This window comes from Tenrec ecaudatus, chromosome 12, assembly GCF_050624435.1.
Source record: "Tenrec ecaudatus isolate mTenEca1 chromosome 12, mTenEca1.hap1, whole genome shotgun sequence".
Classification (NCBI taxonomy): Eukaryota; Metazoa; Chordata; class Mammalia; order Afrosoricida; family Tenrecidae; genus Tenrec; species Tenrec ecaudatus.
In genome coordinates, this window is record NC_134541.1 from 50,557,025 (window position 1) to 50,571,185 (window position 14,161).

At 38.1% G+C, this 14,161-nt stretch overlaps 1 protein-coding gene across 2 annotated transcripts in view; it reads left to right on the forward strand.

Annotated features, from left to right (window-relative positions):
* Window positions 1-14,161, forward strand: part of SEC23B (SEC23 homolog B, COPII component) — a 54,445-nt gene extending 40,284 nt beyond the window's left edge. For both annotated transcript variants that reach the window (XM_075564033.1, XM_075564034.1), the window contains exons 16-20: window positions 2,005-2,166; window positions 3,164-3,250; window positions 6,862-7,017; window positions 8,731-8,796; window positions 13,682-14,161. In XM_075564033.1, the coding sequence (XP_075420148.1) occupies window positions 2,005-2,166; window positions 3,164-3,250; window positions 6,862-7,017; window positions 8,731-8,796; window positions 13,682-13,771 (561 nt within the window). In that variant the 3' untranslated portion in view covers window positions 13,772-14,161. The remainder of the gene's footprint in view (window positions 1-2,004; window positions 2,167-3,163; window positions 3,251-6,861; window positions 7,018-8,730; window positions 8,797-13,681) is intronic.

The following is a 14,161-nucleotide window of genomic DNA, read 5'->3' on the forward strand; positions in this document are numbered from 1 at the left end:
AGTATGCTTCACAGTACCATTCCCTCCAACCTAGTGGCCTGTGTTCTGGGCTGCTCACTGGCTGCTGTTACAGTGCCTGGGGTTCTCCTCCTCTGTGGCCCTTGGATCTTCTCATATACTGTATATACTCGAGTATAAGCCAAGGTTTTTCAGCACATTAAAAAAAATTATATTGGGGGCCTCATAACTCATCACAATCCATATATACATCAATTGTATAAAGCACATTTGTAAATTCGTTACTCATCATTCTCAAAACATTTACTCTCCACTTAAGCTCCTGGCATTAGCTCCTCATTTTTTCCCTACTCCCCACTCTCTCATGAACCCTTGATAATTTATAAATTAATATTTTGTCATGTCTAACACTGTCCGACATCTCCCTGCACATACTTTTCTGTTGTTCACCCCCCAGGAAGGAAGTTATATATATAGATCCTTGTAACCGTAACCCCTTTCTACCCCACCTTCCCTCCACCCTCTTTTATCTCCCCTCTCACCACTGGTCCTGAAAGGATCATCTGTCCTGGATTCCCTGTGTTGCCGGTTCCCATCTGTACCAGTGTACATCCTCTGGTCTAGCCGAATTTGTAAGGTAGAATTGGGATCATGATAGTTTGGGGAAGGAAGCATTTATGACTTAGAGGAAAGTTGTATGTTTCATCATTGCTACCTTGCACCCTGACTGACTGGTCTCTTCCCCATGACTTCAGTACATTTTTAATGCAGTTTTTGTGGTAAAATTAGGTGCCTTGGCTGATGTTCGGGTAGGCTTATACTCGAGTATATATGTATAATCTTACAAGATGGATCTTTGAGAATATCTCTGGCTGACCCTCTACTTTCCCTACCCAACAACTCCCTCTGAAAAAAAAAAAAGAAGAAGAAAATGACAATGGGGGTTGTATCTGCCCTTCACAACTACACGAGGGAAAGGAAAATCAAACTCCACATGAACATTTTCCGAGGCTGATTTCTGTGAGGCTGAGGTCAGAAGGCTCCACCTTTGAACCTTCCTATTCTGACGTTAAGCATCCCTCCCACAGCACTCTGCTTCTGTGACCGATAATTCATTGCAGCTGCCACTTAAACTCACAGATGATGCTCACAGTTAGGAAGTTTACCGCGAAGTTACCAGGTTACAAATCAAGTGAGAAATCGTCAGGATACAATTGTTCAGTCAGGTGGTTTCTCTACTGTGTCAACAGCCAAACCTCTCGCTGGCCCTCAGTCTGTTTGCCTAGTTTCCGTCCTGCTTAGGCAATGTTACCAAGCTCTTTTAGGGCTGCTAATATATGCTCAAAGGACATGCCACGCTCTGTAATCCATAATTCAAAGGCACTCAACTCCAACCCCCTAGGTCAACAAACCCAGCCCCCAAATTAAATGTCTATCAGTATCCCGCTCTGGGGGCTGAGCAGTCCACTGCTCTGGCTCCTGGTTCTATTGTTGCTACTTCTCTGGCCTCAAAGCTGTCTCATGGATCAAGGAGGTTAAATGCACTGGTGTCTGTGTGTAAAGGACATGCTGCACTCTTGGTACCTTGGTGACTGGTAGTGAGATCCCCCTTCCTGCGGCTAAGATGCCTAATTTGATACCCAGCAGGATGGCAATCAAAATTAGCTGTTAAGTATCACTAACAGCTGAATCATATAATCTAATCAGTACCATCTCCCACCCCACCCCTACACACACCCATCAGAAAAACTAAGGTCTTTTGGTGAGACTATCAAAGACTGTGACTAGAAGAGCCATATTAAATAAATAACTCATTGCACTTAATCCCATTCTTCCTTCCTTGGACTGTGGATCCTATCCTGCCACCCTGGGTCTGTCGTTCCCCATTGGACTGTGACTTCTCTTAGAGCAGGCTCACGGTCTTCACATCCTGGATCAAGTCTGGGCCCTATTGTGTGAGAGGCCTAAGGCAGGCTTATATTCTGGATATCTAAGAAGGCTGCATCTTTATAGTTGGTCTTTTTATTTTTTCCTTTGTAAATGCAGTTCATGTTTCACCTTAGAAGATCTCCTTTTCTTCAAGTGTTTAACAACAGCCCTGATGAGTCTTCATACTATAGGCACCATTTTGGGCGACAGGACCTAACCCAGTCCCTTATCATGATCCAGCCCATCCTCTACTCCTATTCATTCCATGGGCCGCCTGAGGTAGGTTTTACAGTTCTTTAAGAATTACTGTGTAGTAGAATTTTGTAGCAGATTCACTGTGAGAGAAAAAAAAAGCTCTTGAGTTTTTGTAGTAATTTTTAAAGTGTGTATAAGGAAACTGAAAGAACATATAAAAGTATTATCAATTGAAAGCTTATGTAGATTATATGTTAAAAATGTATAAAAATACATACCATATATACTCATGTATAAGCCGAGTTTTTCAGCACATTTTAATGCAATTTTTGTAGTAAAATTAGGTGCCTCGGCTGATATTTGGGTCAGCTTATACTTGGGTAACTACAGTAGTTACTTTCAATGTGTTCTTATAACTTGACCCACTGTTTTATGTCTTAAAATAAATTGAAAGAAACTATTCCTATGTAGAGAAAAACTTTGCCAAAAAAACCCTAAAATTTTTAGGTAGAAAATAGATAATCCTTATATAAAAATATTACATAAAAAACCAAAAAGATAAACTTTCCTAAATTATATTTTAATGCCTGCAAGAATAGACAAATTATAATGGTAAACCAGTATATCAACATTTATTGTATGTAGGTAGAAATTTTTTTTTGTAGTGTATGTTTTATTACTATTTTTGTAGTAAACATAAAAACATAGTCAAACCTGTTCTTATAGACATCGCTGTTTTTATCTATAGCTGGAGGAAATTTGAGAGAAATCTCTGTGATGGGATACGTTTCTAGCCTAACACTTGTTGGAATTATTTCTAGTCCCTAGAACAAAATGTATCACTGATTTCACAAATGATTAGGCATTTTTTGGAACCACTTATCCTACAAACCAGAATCGTGCTGAGGAAGGGAGCTCAAAGTGAGGCACGGAGAGGGTGAGAGTGACCAGTTGTGGCAACTTATAAACATTTATAAAAGCACGCTGGTTTCTGTGAACACTTGCCTGGGGAGTGTGAATGGCATCACAGGGAGAGGGGACAAAGGGAAGAGCAACACATCTTTTGTTCCCTTTTCTTTAGCCAGTCCTCTTGGACAGCAGCAGCATTCTAGCTGACAGGATTTTGCTGATGGACACTTTTTTCCAAATTGTCATCTATCTTGGTGAGGTAAGATACTATTAATCACTTTCCTTATTACTGTGATTACTTTCTTAGTGGTTAATTTAGGTTTAATATTTGAAATAAGAATTTAGCTCAGAGAGCCAACAGCTTATTATAATGATTCCTTTGACTTATTTTCTAATGAATGAAAGTTTTTTCCAAGTCGATGGGGTATGTGTATATTGGGTAATTTTAATAATGTTTACTATAAATCAATCTAGAAATAAGCACACATTAACAAATCACTATGGATACTTTGAGTTGTCAGGAAAATTCAGCTTTTCATTCCTCAGTAAGTGTTTTATACACATTACTGCCTTGTCCTTCCAGAGTCATGTTGAATGAAAACACTCGTAAGTTGGGACTGCATTTTTTTTCCTCATGAAATGTTTTCCATAATGGCTGTACAATTCTGCAGTCTCACCAGCAGAGAGAGAGAGAGAGTGTGCGTGTGTGTGTATGTGTGTGTTTTCTAGTCTTTCCACATCATCTCCAGCATTTGTTAATTTTCTGCATTTTTGAATTTTGCTATCAGTGTTGGTGTAATAGCTCATCATTTAAATTTGTATTTCTCTTATAGCTAATGGTCAAGAACATGTCTTCATATGATTGTTGGTCACCTGGATGTCATCTTTAATGGATTTTCTAGATCTTCTCATTTTTTATTAAATTATTTGGATTTTTCTTATTAAGCTATTGCAGTTTTCAATAGATTTTTTTAGTTTAGCCCTTTATCCGATATGTCACTACCCACACTGTGTCACAATCTGTGTGCTCCCCTTTTACTCTTTTGGTAATGTCTTTTGATGTACATATGTCATATTTTTAGGAGGTTCAAGACCTCTATTTTGTCTTCTATAATGTGGGTTTTTATTATTGTTAGTATTACTATTATGTTTAGTTGTGTATTGAGGGCATCTGTTTATTCCTAGTTTTTCCTCAGTGGTTGTTATGATTTTAGGGTTTATATTTAGGTCTTTAATCAGTCTTGAGTGTGTCTTTTGTATATGGTATTAGATATGGGTCCTGTTTCATTCTTTTCCAAGTGGAGCCTTAATTTTTCTAGGACCATTTTTGGAAGACTATTTCTTTCCCACTTAATGTGTTTTCAGTCCTTTATCAACAATCAGGTGCTTGGTTGTATTTCTGGATTCTGTTCTTAGCCATTGGTCTGCATACCTGTTGTTGTACGAATAGCAAGCTGTTTTGATTACTGTGGCTGTGAAATACGTTTTGAAATCAGGGAGTGAGAAGCCCTTTACTTTGTTTTTGTTTGATGGTATTTTGTTTATGTTGATTTTCTTTCCTTTCCATTTGAAGTTGGCGATTTTTCCATTTCTTTGGAGAAATTTGTTGGGTTTTCTATCAGGATTACTTTGAATTTAGAGTACTTTTCACTATGTTAATTTTTCCTTCTCCATGAAGATAGGACAATAATCCGTTTTATAGTTTACTTTGTATAAGCCTTGTATCTCTGATTAGATATATTTTATATTTTGGGTGGTTATTATAAATACTGTTGATCTTTTCATTTCCTTGTTTAAGGACCTCTTCCTTAATATACAAGAATCCAATTGATTTTTGAATGTTGATCTTAGATCCTGCTACATGGACAAAATTTTCAATTTGTTCTAACTTTTTTTTTACTGAGTCTGAGATTTTGTATATAGAAGAGCGTATCAACTGCAAATAGAGAACGTTCTGCTTCGCTGCCCATTTGAATGCCTTTCGTCTCTCTGATGTATGGCTTGCAGACTGGAGTCCGCTAGAGCGGTGATGCAGAGCGACCCTGTGTGGTGACTGCAGAGGGGCATCCTTTCGTTCTCCTCATTGAGTGAAATTCCTGTCGTTGGTTTTGTGTATACGACCTCTGTGATGTTGAAGGATTTTCCTTCTTTTCCTATTTTATTGAGTGTTTCTGTCAAGAATAGTGACTTTTATTCAAGCCTCTTCTACATTGTTTGGTGGCATCATAGGATTTTTTATTTTACGTGGTCGGTTACGTGAAACTTACTGAAGTGGTGAGACAAATAGACAATAATCATTGTAATACATTTTAATACATTACTTTTGACTAATTACAGATCAAAAGGTAAGGAAATCAACCAAGATACAGAAGAACTAAGTAACACAATTAATGAACTTGGCCTTTTAGAAATATAAGGAACACTTCACTCAACAGCAGTACACAAACATTTTTTTTCCTAGTCCTCAAGGAACGTACTCTAAGATGTTAGGTGCCATTGAATTGGTTCTGACCTATAGTGACCCTGTGCACAACAGATCAAAACACTGCCTAGTCCTGCACCACCCTCAGTTTTCCTTAGGTTTGAGCCCTTTGCAGCTATTGTGTCGGGCCACCTTAGCAAGTGTTTCCCCTTTTTCGGGGCCCCGTTACAGGGTAGAACTTCCCCTGTGAGTTGAGTGTAGAGTGGCTGTGGTTTGAACTGCTGACCTTGCAGATAATAGGCCATCCAGGATCCACTGTACCATCAGGGTTCCTCCCTTTTCTGATGCACACAGAAATGGCCTGTTTTTTTTCTGTTTTTACATTTGTTTCTGGAATGCATAATATTTTTTGTGCACTTACTGTAGTTCTTGACGTATCAAGGGTGGCTAGGTCGTGTGGCACTAACTTATCTAAAGTTAGGGTTCATGGCAGGAAAGTTTAAAGACTGTCTTAGCATCAAGGTCCTGGTCTGGAGGTCATCTCCTGCATGTTCCATTGTAGACCAATAGTCAACCAGTTGATGTGAAGTGAGAGAGAGGACTTGGTCTTTGCTTGTCACAGTTTAGTATACTTCCTTGTATTCAGTGCCTAATTAACATTCACACATTGGTTTTTATCAGTTTTGTCAGGATTGTGCTCCATTGCTAAGAGTATCCCAACTCAAGGCTTGAGGGGGCAGGGATGCTGGGGTGTGTCTTAGCCAGTCTTGAACGGCGCTGCACAGTGGGAGATGCAGTGTGTGCTCTCGGGAAGAGAAGATGGGATCGTGTGTGCTTGTAGAGCACAGACCTTTCTAGATGTGAGGAGACGGAAGGCTAGACCTAATGTGCTCACATTGGAGAGGACGAGTCCATGGCTCCTGGTCACAACTCATCCGTGGTGTTTGTTAACTGGTTGCTACATGCAGTCAGAAAAGGCAGAGTGTGAAGAATGTCTGGCAGTTTGGGAGAAACTGGGTCATTGATGAGCTCATCATATTCCTCCCCCAGAGAATCTGGAGGAGATTGCTTCTCTGATGATTAATGGCTTCATAATGTGGAGATCTATTTTTAAATGGGAGATTCTGCTCCATAGAGCATCACTGACAGCATACTTAAACCTCTTACCTGTTCACAAGTGATTATGCACTTTAGCCAAAGGTGTGTTTTCTGATGGAAGTGGGGTCTGTAGTGGCTCCTTGGTGATTTCCTCGGCTTCTCTTCTTCTAGTAGTAGGCAGCTCTTCACTCTTCTACTTCTAACTCCGATAAATTTTAATTAAAAACTTTTTCAGAGGAAACAAGCCCGTGGTGATGGTGATAGTGTTAGAATGTTAAAAGTTTCAATGAATACCAACTGAACACTGTCGTTGCAGTGATACACGGTAATGTTGGTTTGTTTTGGTCTAGACAATAGCCCAGTGGCGTAAAGCTGGGTACCAGGACATGCCTGAGTACGAAAATTTCAAGCACCTTCTGCAGGCACCACTGGATGACGCTCAAGAAATTCTACAAGCACGCTTTCCAATGCCACGTTACATTAACACAGAGCATGGAGGCAGTCAGGTGAGTGAGCTGAGCTTAGCTCTGAGACTGTTTCCATGATAAATATCTATGGCAATAAACCCAAACAGTGATTAATATGTATTTGTAATACATGTATGACACAATTAACATGCAGCTAAACTTCCAATATGGTTTCATTTTATTCAATTTTCTTTTTCCATTTTATTGGGGGCTTGTACAGGTCTTACCACAATCCATACATCCATTGTGTCAAGCATATTTGACCATTTGTTGCCATCATCATTTTCAAAACATTTTCTTTCTACTTGAGCCCCTGGTATAATTTTAATTTTCCCTCCCTTCTCCACCCTCCCTCCCTCATGAACCATGGAAAACATTATTTTATATGATAAATTATTATTTTTCATGTCTTACACTGACCAATGTCTCCCTTCACCCACTTTTCTGTTGTCCGTCCCCCAGGGAGGGGGTTCCATGTAGATCATTGTGATCAGTTCCCCTTTTCTCCCCCCACCTGTCCTGGTATTGCTATTCTCATTGGTCCTGAGGGGTTTATCTGCCCTGGATTCCCTGTGTTTCCAGCTTTTACCTGTACCAGTGTACATGCTCTGGTCTAGCTGGATTTGTGAGATAGAATTGGGGTCATGATAGTGGGCGGGGAGGAAGCATTAAAGAGCTAGAGGAAAGTTGTATGTTTCATCAGTGCTATCCTGCACCCTGACTGACTCATCTCATCTCATCCTTATGACCCTACTGTAAGGGGATGTCCAATTATCTACAGATGGGCTTTGGGTCTCCATCCACACTCCCCCTCATTCACAATATGATTTTTTTGTTCTGGGTCTTTGATGCCTGATACCTGATCCCATTGACACCTCATGATCCCACTGGCTGGTGTGCTTCTTCTATGTGGGCTTTCGTGCTTCTCAGCTAGATGGCCTCTTGTTTAGCTTCAAGCCTTTAAGACCTCTATTGCCTTTTGTTTTCCTCTTGTCCCACTATCATGTTTGGCCTTCATTTGGGTTTCAGTAATTCCTCTCTGCTACATTGCCCTTGATCAAGCCCTTCCTGGAATCCTATGCCTTTTTCGCGATTATTTTAGATTACTTGTTGTTCCCATGTCCCTGGGTTTGTTAACACCCACTTTCTTGTCCCTACCTCCCTCTCTCCTGTATTCCCCCCAGAACCTTTGGTCTGTTGTTTTCTCCTCCAGGTTGTTTATCCTGCCTATCTTATCTAGATAGACATGCAGAGACAATAATAAGCACAAAAACAAGACAGCAAACAAAACAACAAAAGAAAAACTTATAAATAGTCCCAGGTCTGTTTGTTGACCTTTAGGAGTGTTTTCCCGTTGGGTCTGATGGGGTTCCATGCCCTGGCCCCAAAGTCTATTTTTGATATCCCTGGGGACTTCATTGGCTTGATCCTCTTGCTGCTCTGTTGCATGTCCTTCGCATTTGGACCTGGTGTGGTGGGGTCAGATCAGGCACAATTCCAATATTATTTTAAATGAGAGAATAAAATATCTTGATTTAAAAGATTTTTCCAAATAAATTAGATAATTCCCATTTTTAAGAACCCCTAATAAAAAAAGGGCCATTGGACTTAAGGTAAAGAAATTGGTTTCTTTTCTTTCTTTCTTTTTAGAAATTGGTTTTCTTTATGGTGAAAATTTTTTAATTTAAGCATAGAAATGAAAAACTTTCCTTAATGTTTCCTCTATAATTACACTATTTTTCTTTTTTTAAGGCTCGATTCCTCTTGTCCAAAGTGAACCCATCCCAGACACACAATAACCTGTACGCTTGGGGACAGGTAAGAAATTGTCATGTATTGGGGGAGGAGGCCAGTATATATTTGTAAAAATGTGGTTTGAAATCCTCTAAGTTAGACTTGTTGGGCCCTAGAAACAAATGACATGTTTTTTGCTGCCAAAAAGGCATTGACTTTCTAGTTGGAGAATTCCTTGCATGGATTGACTATCATCCAATGTAATGTCCACATGGCATTGCCTACCTTGAATTGTTGCTTCATCTTTGTAAACTATTGGTTGATTAGCCACATGTCTGTGGACCAATTTCTGGGTCTTCTATTTTTGTCTATGTGCCTTGATTAACATAGCTCTACATAATAGTCTTAAATTGGGTGGGCTGACTCCTCCCTCTTTATTTTACATAATCTTTGTTTTCACTTTTCTTTTTATGTATGTTATAGAATGACCTTAAGGAACCTAATAGGCTCTTTATAGTAACTGTTAAACCTGTATATCGAGTTTGAGGAGAAACCACATTTTGAACTGTTTAATCAATGAACTCACTGTCTCTTACTTAAATTCTCTGCTTCATTAGCATTCATGTTTCTTTGTTTTGTTGTTGTTGAGCTGTTATAAGTGGTATTGTATTTTTAATTTCAGTATCCAAATATTTCTCAGTTTATTGAGTGTGCAAGTTTATGCTTTTTGCCAGTTTTGGAAAGTTATCTGCTATTAATTCATCAAATAATTTTTCAGTTTAGCTTTCTCTTTTCTTTCTGGGACTGATGACATGGGTGTTAGCTGTTTAATTATTATCCCATAGGCGCTCCTAAGAGGCCATCTTCATTTCTTTTACTACTCTGTTTTTCTCTCCCTCTTCATCTAATTTTCCAGTCTATTTCTCTCGCTCGTTCAGATCGAGTAATTTCTAGTGTTCTTTTTTCCAGTTCATTGTTGCTGTCCTTCGTCTTTTTCTTGCTAGTCAGACCATTCACTGAGCTTTTTATTTGGGGTATTTTATTTTTTACATTACAGAGTTCTACCTGTTTCTCCATTGTACCTTTTATTTCTTTAATAAGTCATGCTTGAGTTCTGAGTCACTGACATATTTTTTTATTAGGGGCTCATACAACTCTTATCACAATCCATACACACATCAATTGTGTAAAGCACATTTGTACATTCATTACCCTCATCGTTCTCAAAACATTTGCTCTCCACTTAAGCCCCTGGCATCAGCTCCTCATTTTTCCCTTCCCCCCTCTGCTCCCCCCTCCCTCATGAACCCTTGATAATTTATAAATTATTATTTTGTCATATCTTGCCCTGTCCGACGTCTCACTTCACCCAGTTTTCTGTTGTCTGTCCCCCAGGGAGGAGGTCACATGTAGATCTTTATAATCTACCTTCCCTCTATCCTCCCAGTATCACCACTCATACCACTGGTCCTGAAGGGATCATCCACCCTGGATACCCTGTGTTTCCAGTTCCTATGTGTACCAATGTACATCCTCTGGTCTAGCCAGACTTGCAAGGGAGAATTCGAATCATGATAGTGGGGTGGGGGTAAAACCACCAGGGTTTCAGCAGTTCATCACTGACATATTTTATCTTTAAATTCTTCACATAATTCTTACATCTTTGTCATTTCAATGTTTGCACTATTAATGAAAAGTTGGATTTTTTCTTTTTTAAGACTCTGGATCTTATTTAAATATTCTTTCTGTTTAACTGTCTTTCTGTAACACTGCTTTGGCATCACTTTATGTCTAATGGTAGACGTAGAAATTCAGGTTTTCTACTTGATCTCTGGTGACAACCAAGGTAGGGGAACTCCAAATTACACTTGATAGTCCTGACTTTTTCCTGGGGTGCGGTGGGGTGGGGGAGTGCCTCATTAATATCAGGTGGGGGTAGAAGTTCAGGATTCGCACATAATTACCACAGACACTGTAGAGAGCGGGTGACTTATCTTCACTTCTGGTTGGTCTTCTCAGATACCAACCAGGTAGCATATGAGAAAGCTCTAGGGTTCTAGGAACCCTCGTTACTGTTGTGCAAGAATGAAAGACTCGCCATCCAGGTTTTGCTGGGTGAACTGGTTTTCTCTGACAATGTGTTTAACCAGGTTTCCCTGTTTTTGTGTGTGTAGAGAAAGCAGACCTTTTGTTTTGTCTGTGCTGGTAGTCATGTATGAGTGGCCAGCACCAAGTCTGTGATACATGATATAAGAAGACTTAGAGCTCACTGTGTTACTCCTTCGATGTTGAGGTGCCTAACCTGTGGACCATCTAGTCTTTACCTTTCAGAGTCAATCTTGTTTGTGTTTTTGTTTTTCTAGATAATGTTCAGATTTTCACTTATATTTAGCAGGAAGAATAGGAAAAAGTACATTTACTTAATCTTTGAATCCTCCCTGAACACTTTAATGTAGCTTCCCTTTTCCTATAGTAATAATATTGTTTCATTGAAAAAAACTGAGTATGTAACACAAGAATTAGAAAACTGAAATTATCTATTAAACCATCATCCAGAGTCACCTGTTTCTAGCTTTTTCTTCAAGTTAATATTAAGTAGGTATGTTATACATTATTTATGTTTTTTCTTTTCATAAAGTGCAAATTTGGGAACTTAGTACAAATGGGGGTTTGCTTTTTCTCTCATCATTAACATTGTCCAATATTACAAATATTCAGTGTGTTCAGTTGAGATACATACTCATTCCCCTCTTTGTGATTGTACCCTTACCTAATGTGTAAGGTCCTATGACTAAACAGACCAAACCCCCGTTATCATTCAAGCAAAGACTAATTCCTTTCGGAAGCCAGATGGATTATTTTTATATAAAATTCTAGAAACGAGAAATCTAATTTAAAGTCCCAGGTTAGTACTAAGCCTGAGGTTATGGTATTGGCTGAGAAGCAATACAAGGAAACTTTTTTGGGTAATGGGAATGTTTTTTCTAAACATTAAAATGTACATGTAAAATATATGTATATTATTGCATGGATAGTACATACAAAAAAGTCGACAAAAAATATAAGATTTTCTAATGCTTACAAATTTTTTTACTTTAGATAACATTTATATTTAAAATCTACATAGGAGATTACATTAATTTAAATAAAAATGATATAGTGGTTATATTGGGTCACTGATTTTCAATATTTGTTACAATTTTTTAAATGTTTAGTACTTTTATACTTCTGGCTTATAATTCACATACTATACAATTTAATAGTTTAATCATATTAAAAAGAGTTGTGCAATGATTACCCCAATCAATTTTTTTTCTTGTACTCGTTGTTGGCTCCACATTTTCTCCTAACCTATCCTGCCATACCTCTAGGAAATTATTAATCCAGTTACTGTCTTTGTGAAAAATTTATGAAACAAAAAAGCCCAACAACAATGACAAATGAAACAAAAAAATCTAGAAAAGAAAAAGGTAGAAAATATTAAAAACTGGAACAAATTTAACATGAGTCAAAAGGGATGTCAAATGTTACATATTAACCTAACTACAACTGCTGTAATCAACATAATCATAATGTTCTCTGGTCGCAAGCTCTTTGTACTTTTGGACCATAGTTAGAAGGGATTCACTGGAGACTTAATCTCTGTGGATGCTGTCCGCCTGCCTATGGATTTTGGCCTTCTACTGTCATCCATAGCCTTCTGCAAACTTAGTGCTTAGAATTTAAGTTCTGTTAACCTTCCCTCTTTTAAATCTGGGTTTTGTTGTTTGTAGTCCTTGGAACACCCATGTTGGTGCACTTTTTCTGTGTGGACTTGGCTGACCCTCAGTTGGCTGCTTGTGTGAAGGCTTCAGATGCTACCCTTCTAGTAGCTGGGCACCATCTCATTTCGTCATCAGACTCTGCTCTAGCATGCATCTTCAGTTATGGGAGAGTATTTGTTATCCCTTGGCCAATTAGTGTCTCTTCATGAGGTTGAGTAGCAAGTAGGGGGAGGGTCATGTCAAATGAACTGATTCTTCTTAGATTAGGACTACAATTAAAGTGTGAGCCAAAGTCCGTGCATTTCTCTATAATTAATGTATGCCCCTGGTTTATTTTGAAGACATCATTATATTTGAGAGCATTATAAATCATCCCCATAGGTATATAATAATATAATTATATTGGCAGTATTATTAGTTTAGCCAGTGTTACAGAATTTGAAACACTGGTGACAAAAGGAAGCTATATATATATGTATGTGTATATATATATATATATATATATATATACATATATACATATATATATATATGTATGCCAGCGTTTTAAACCAAAATACATGTGTGCCAGCTTTTTAAACCAAAAGCTTAAATGACTGGATACTGTTAACAAACAATGGCAGTTAAAGATAAGGCAAAACTTTCAATAACACTCATTCACAAGGACAGAAACACACCTACTAGACTAACAACATGCTATTTTTAAAAAAGGCATGAAAATAGTAAATATATGATGCTCCTGGGCCACCATTCATTGAGCACCCTCCAAGGAGGTGAGTTTAAAGTAAAGTCCAGTTCACTTAGTTACAGGTGAGTTTAAGGTAAGTTTAAGGTGAGTTTAAGGTTACAGGTGAGTTTAAGGTAAAGTCCAGTTCACTTAGTGTAGTTTTCAAATATGATTCTTATGGTGTATTCTGTGAAGGGGGTCATGTGCCTAGAAAGGACAGAGTTCAACGCCCCAGTTTTGTATAACATGAGAGTCACTAATGTCTGGGTAGAAATAGATCAAAAGTGTTCATTTAGGACCATGCAGCTCAGAATAGTTTTGTGCAGGAATGTGCTTCATTTGAATTAGTTAGCAAGGCAGTAGATGGGAGAGTATTTGTTATCTGTGGGCCAATTAGTACCCCTGAATATTCTCAGACTAACGAATTCTCAGCAGCTTTGAAGGTATCTGTTAATGAATTTTTATCATTAAATTTTAGGAAACCGGAGCACCCATCTTAACTGATGATGTTAGCCTGCAGGTTTTCATGGATCATTTGAAGAAGTTGGCTGTGTCCAGTGCCAGTTGAGCAGAGGAGGAGGCCAGAGTGTTAGATTGTGTGCCCACAATTGATTATGAAGGCTTAGTAACATCCTCTTAACTTTTCTGGCAGATTGTATTAAATAATTAAAGAAACTTTGTATGTAGATTTTTAGGTTATAACTTATTTGTATTTCTTGTCTGTGCCTCTTTTCTTATATCAAAATTATGTGTTGATTTTATGTTTATAAATGTTTTAGTACTTGTAGATGTATATATGCTTTCTATATCCGAACTTTTTGGTCTGTGTAAAATGAGAGTTAATGTGTGAGAGTAAGTAAAAAAAAAACTACTACTAGTGTTACATTTCAGACAAGGAGTCTTCAAAATTTTGTGTAAAATGCATATTAAAAAACTGAATGAATTAAAAAAAAATTTG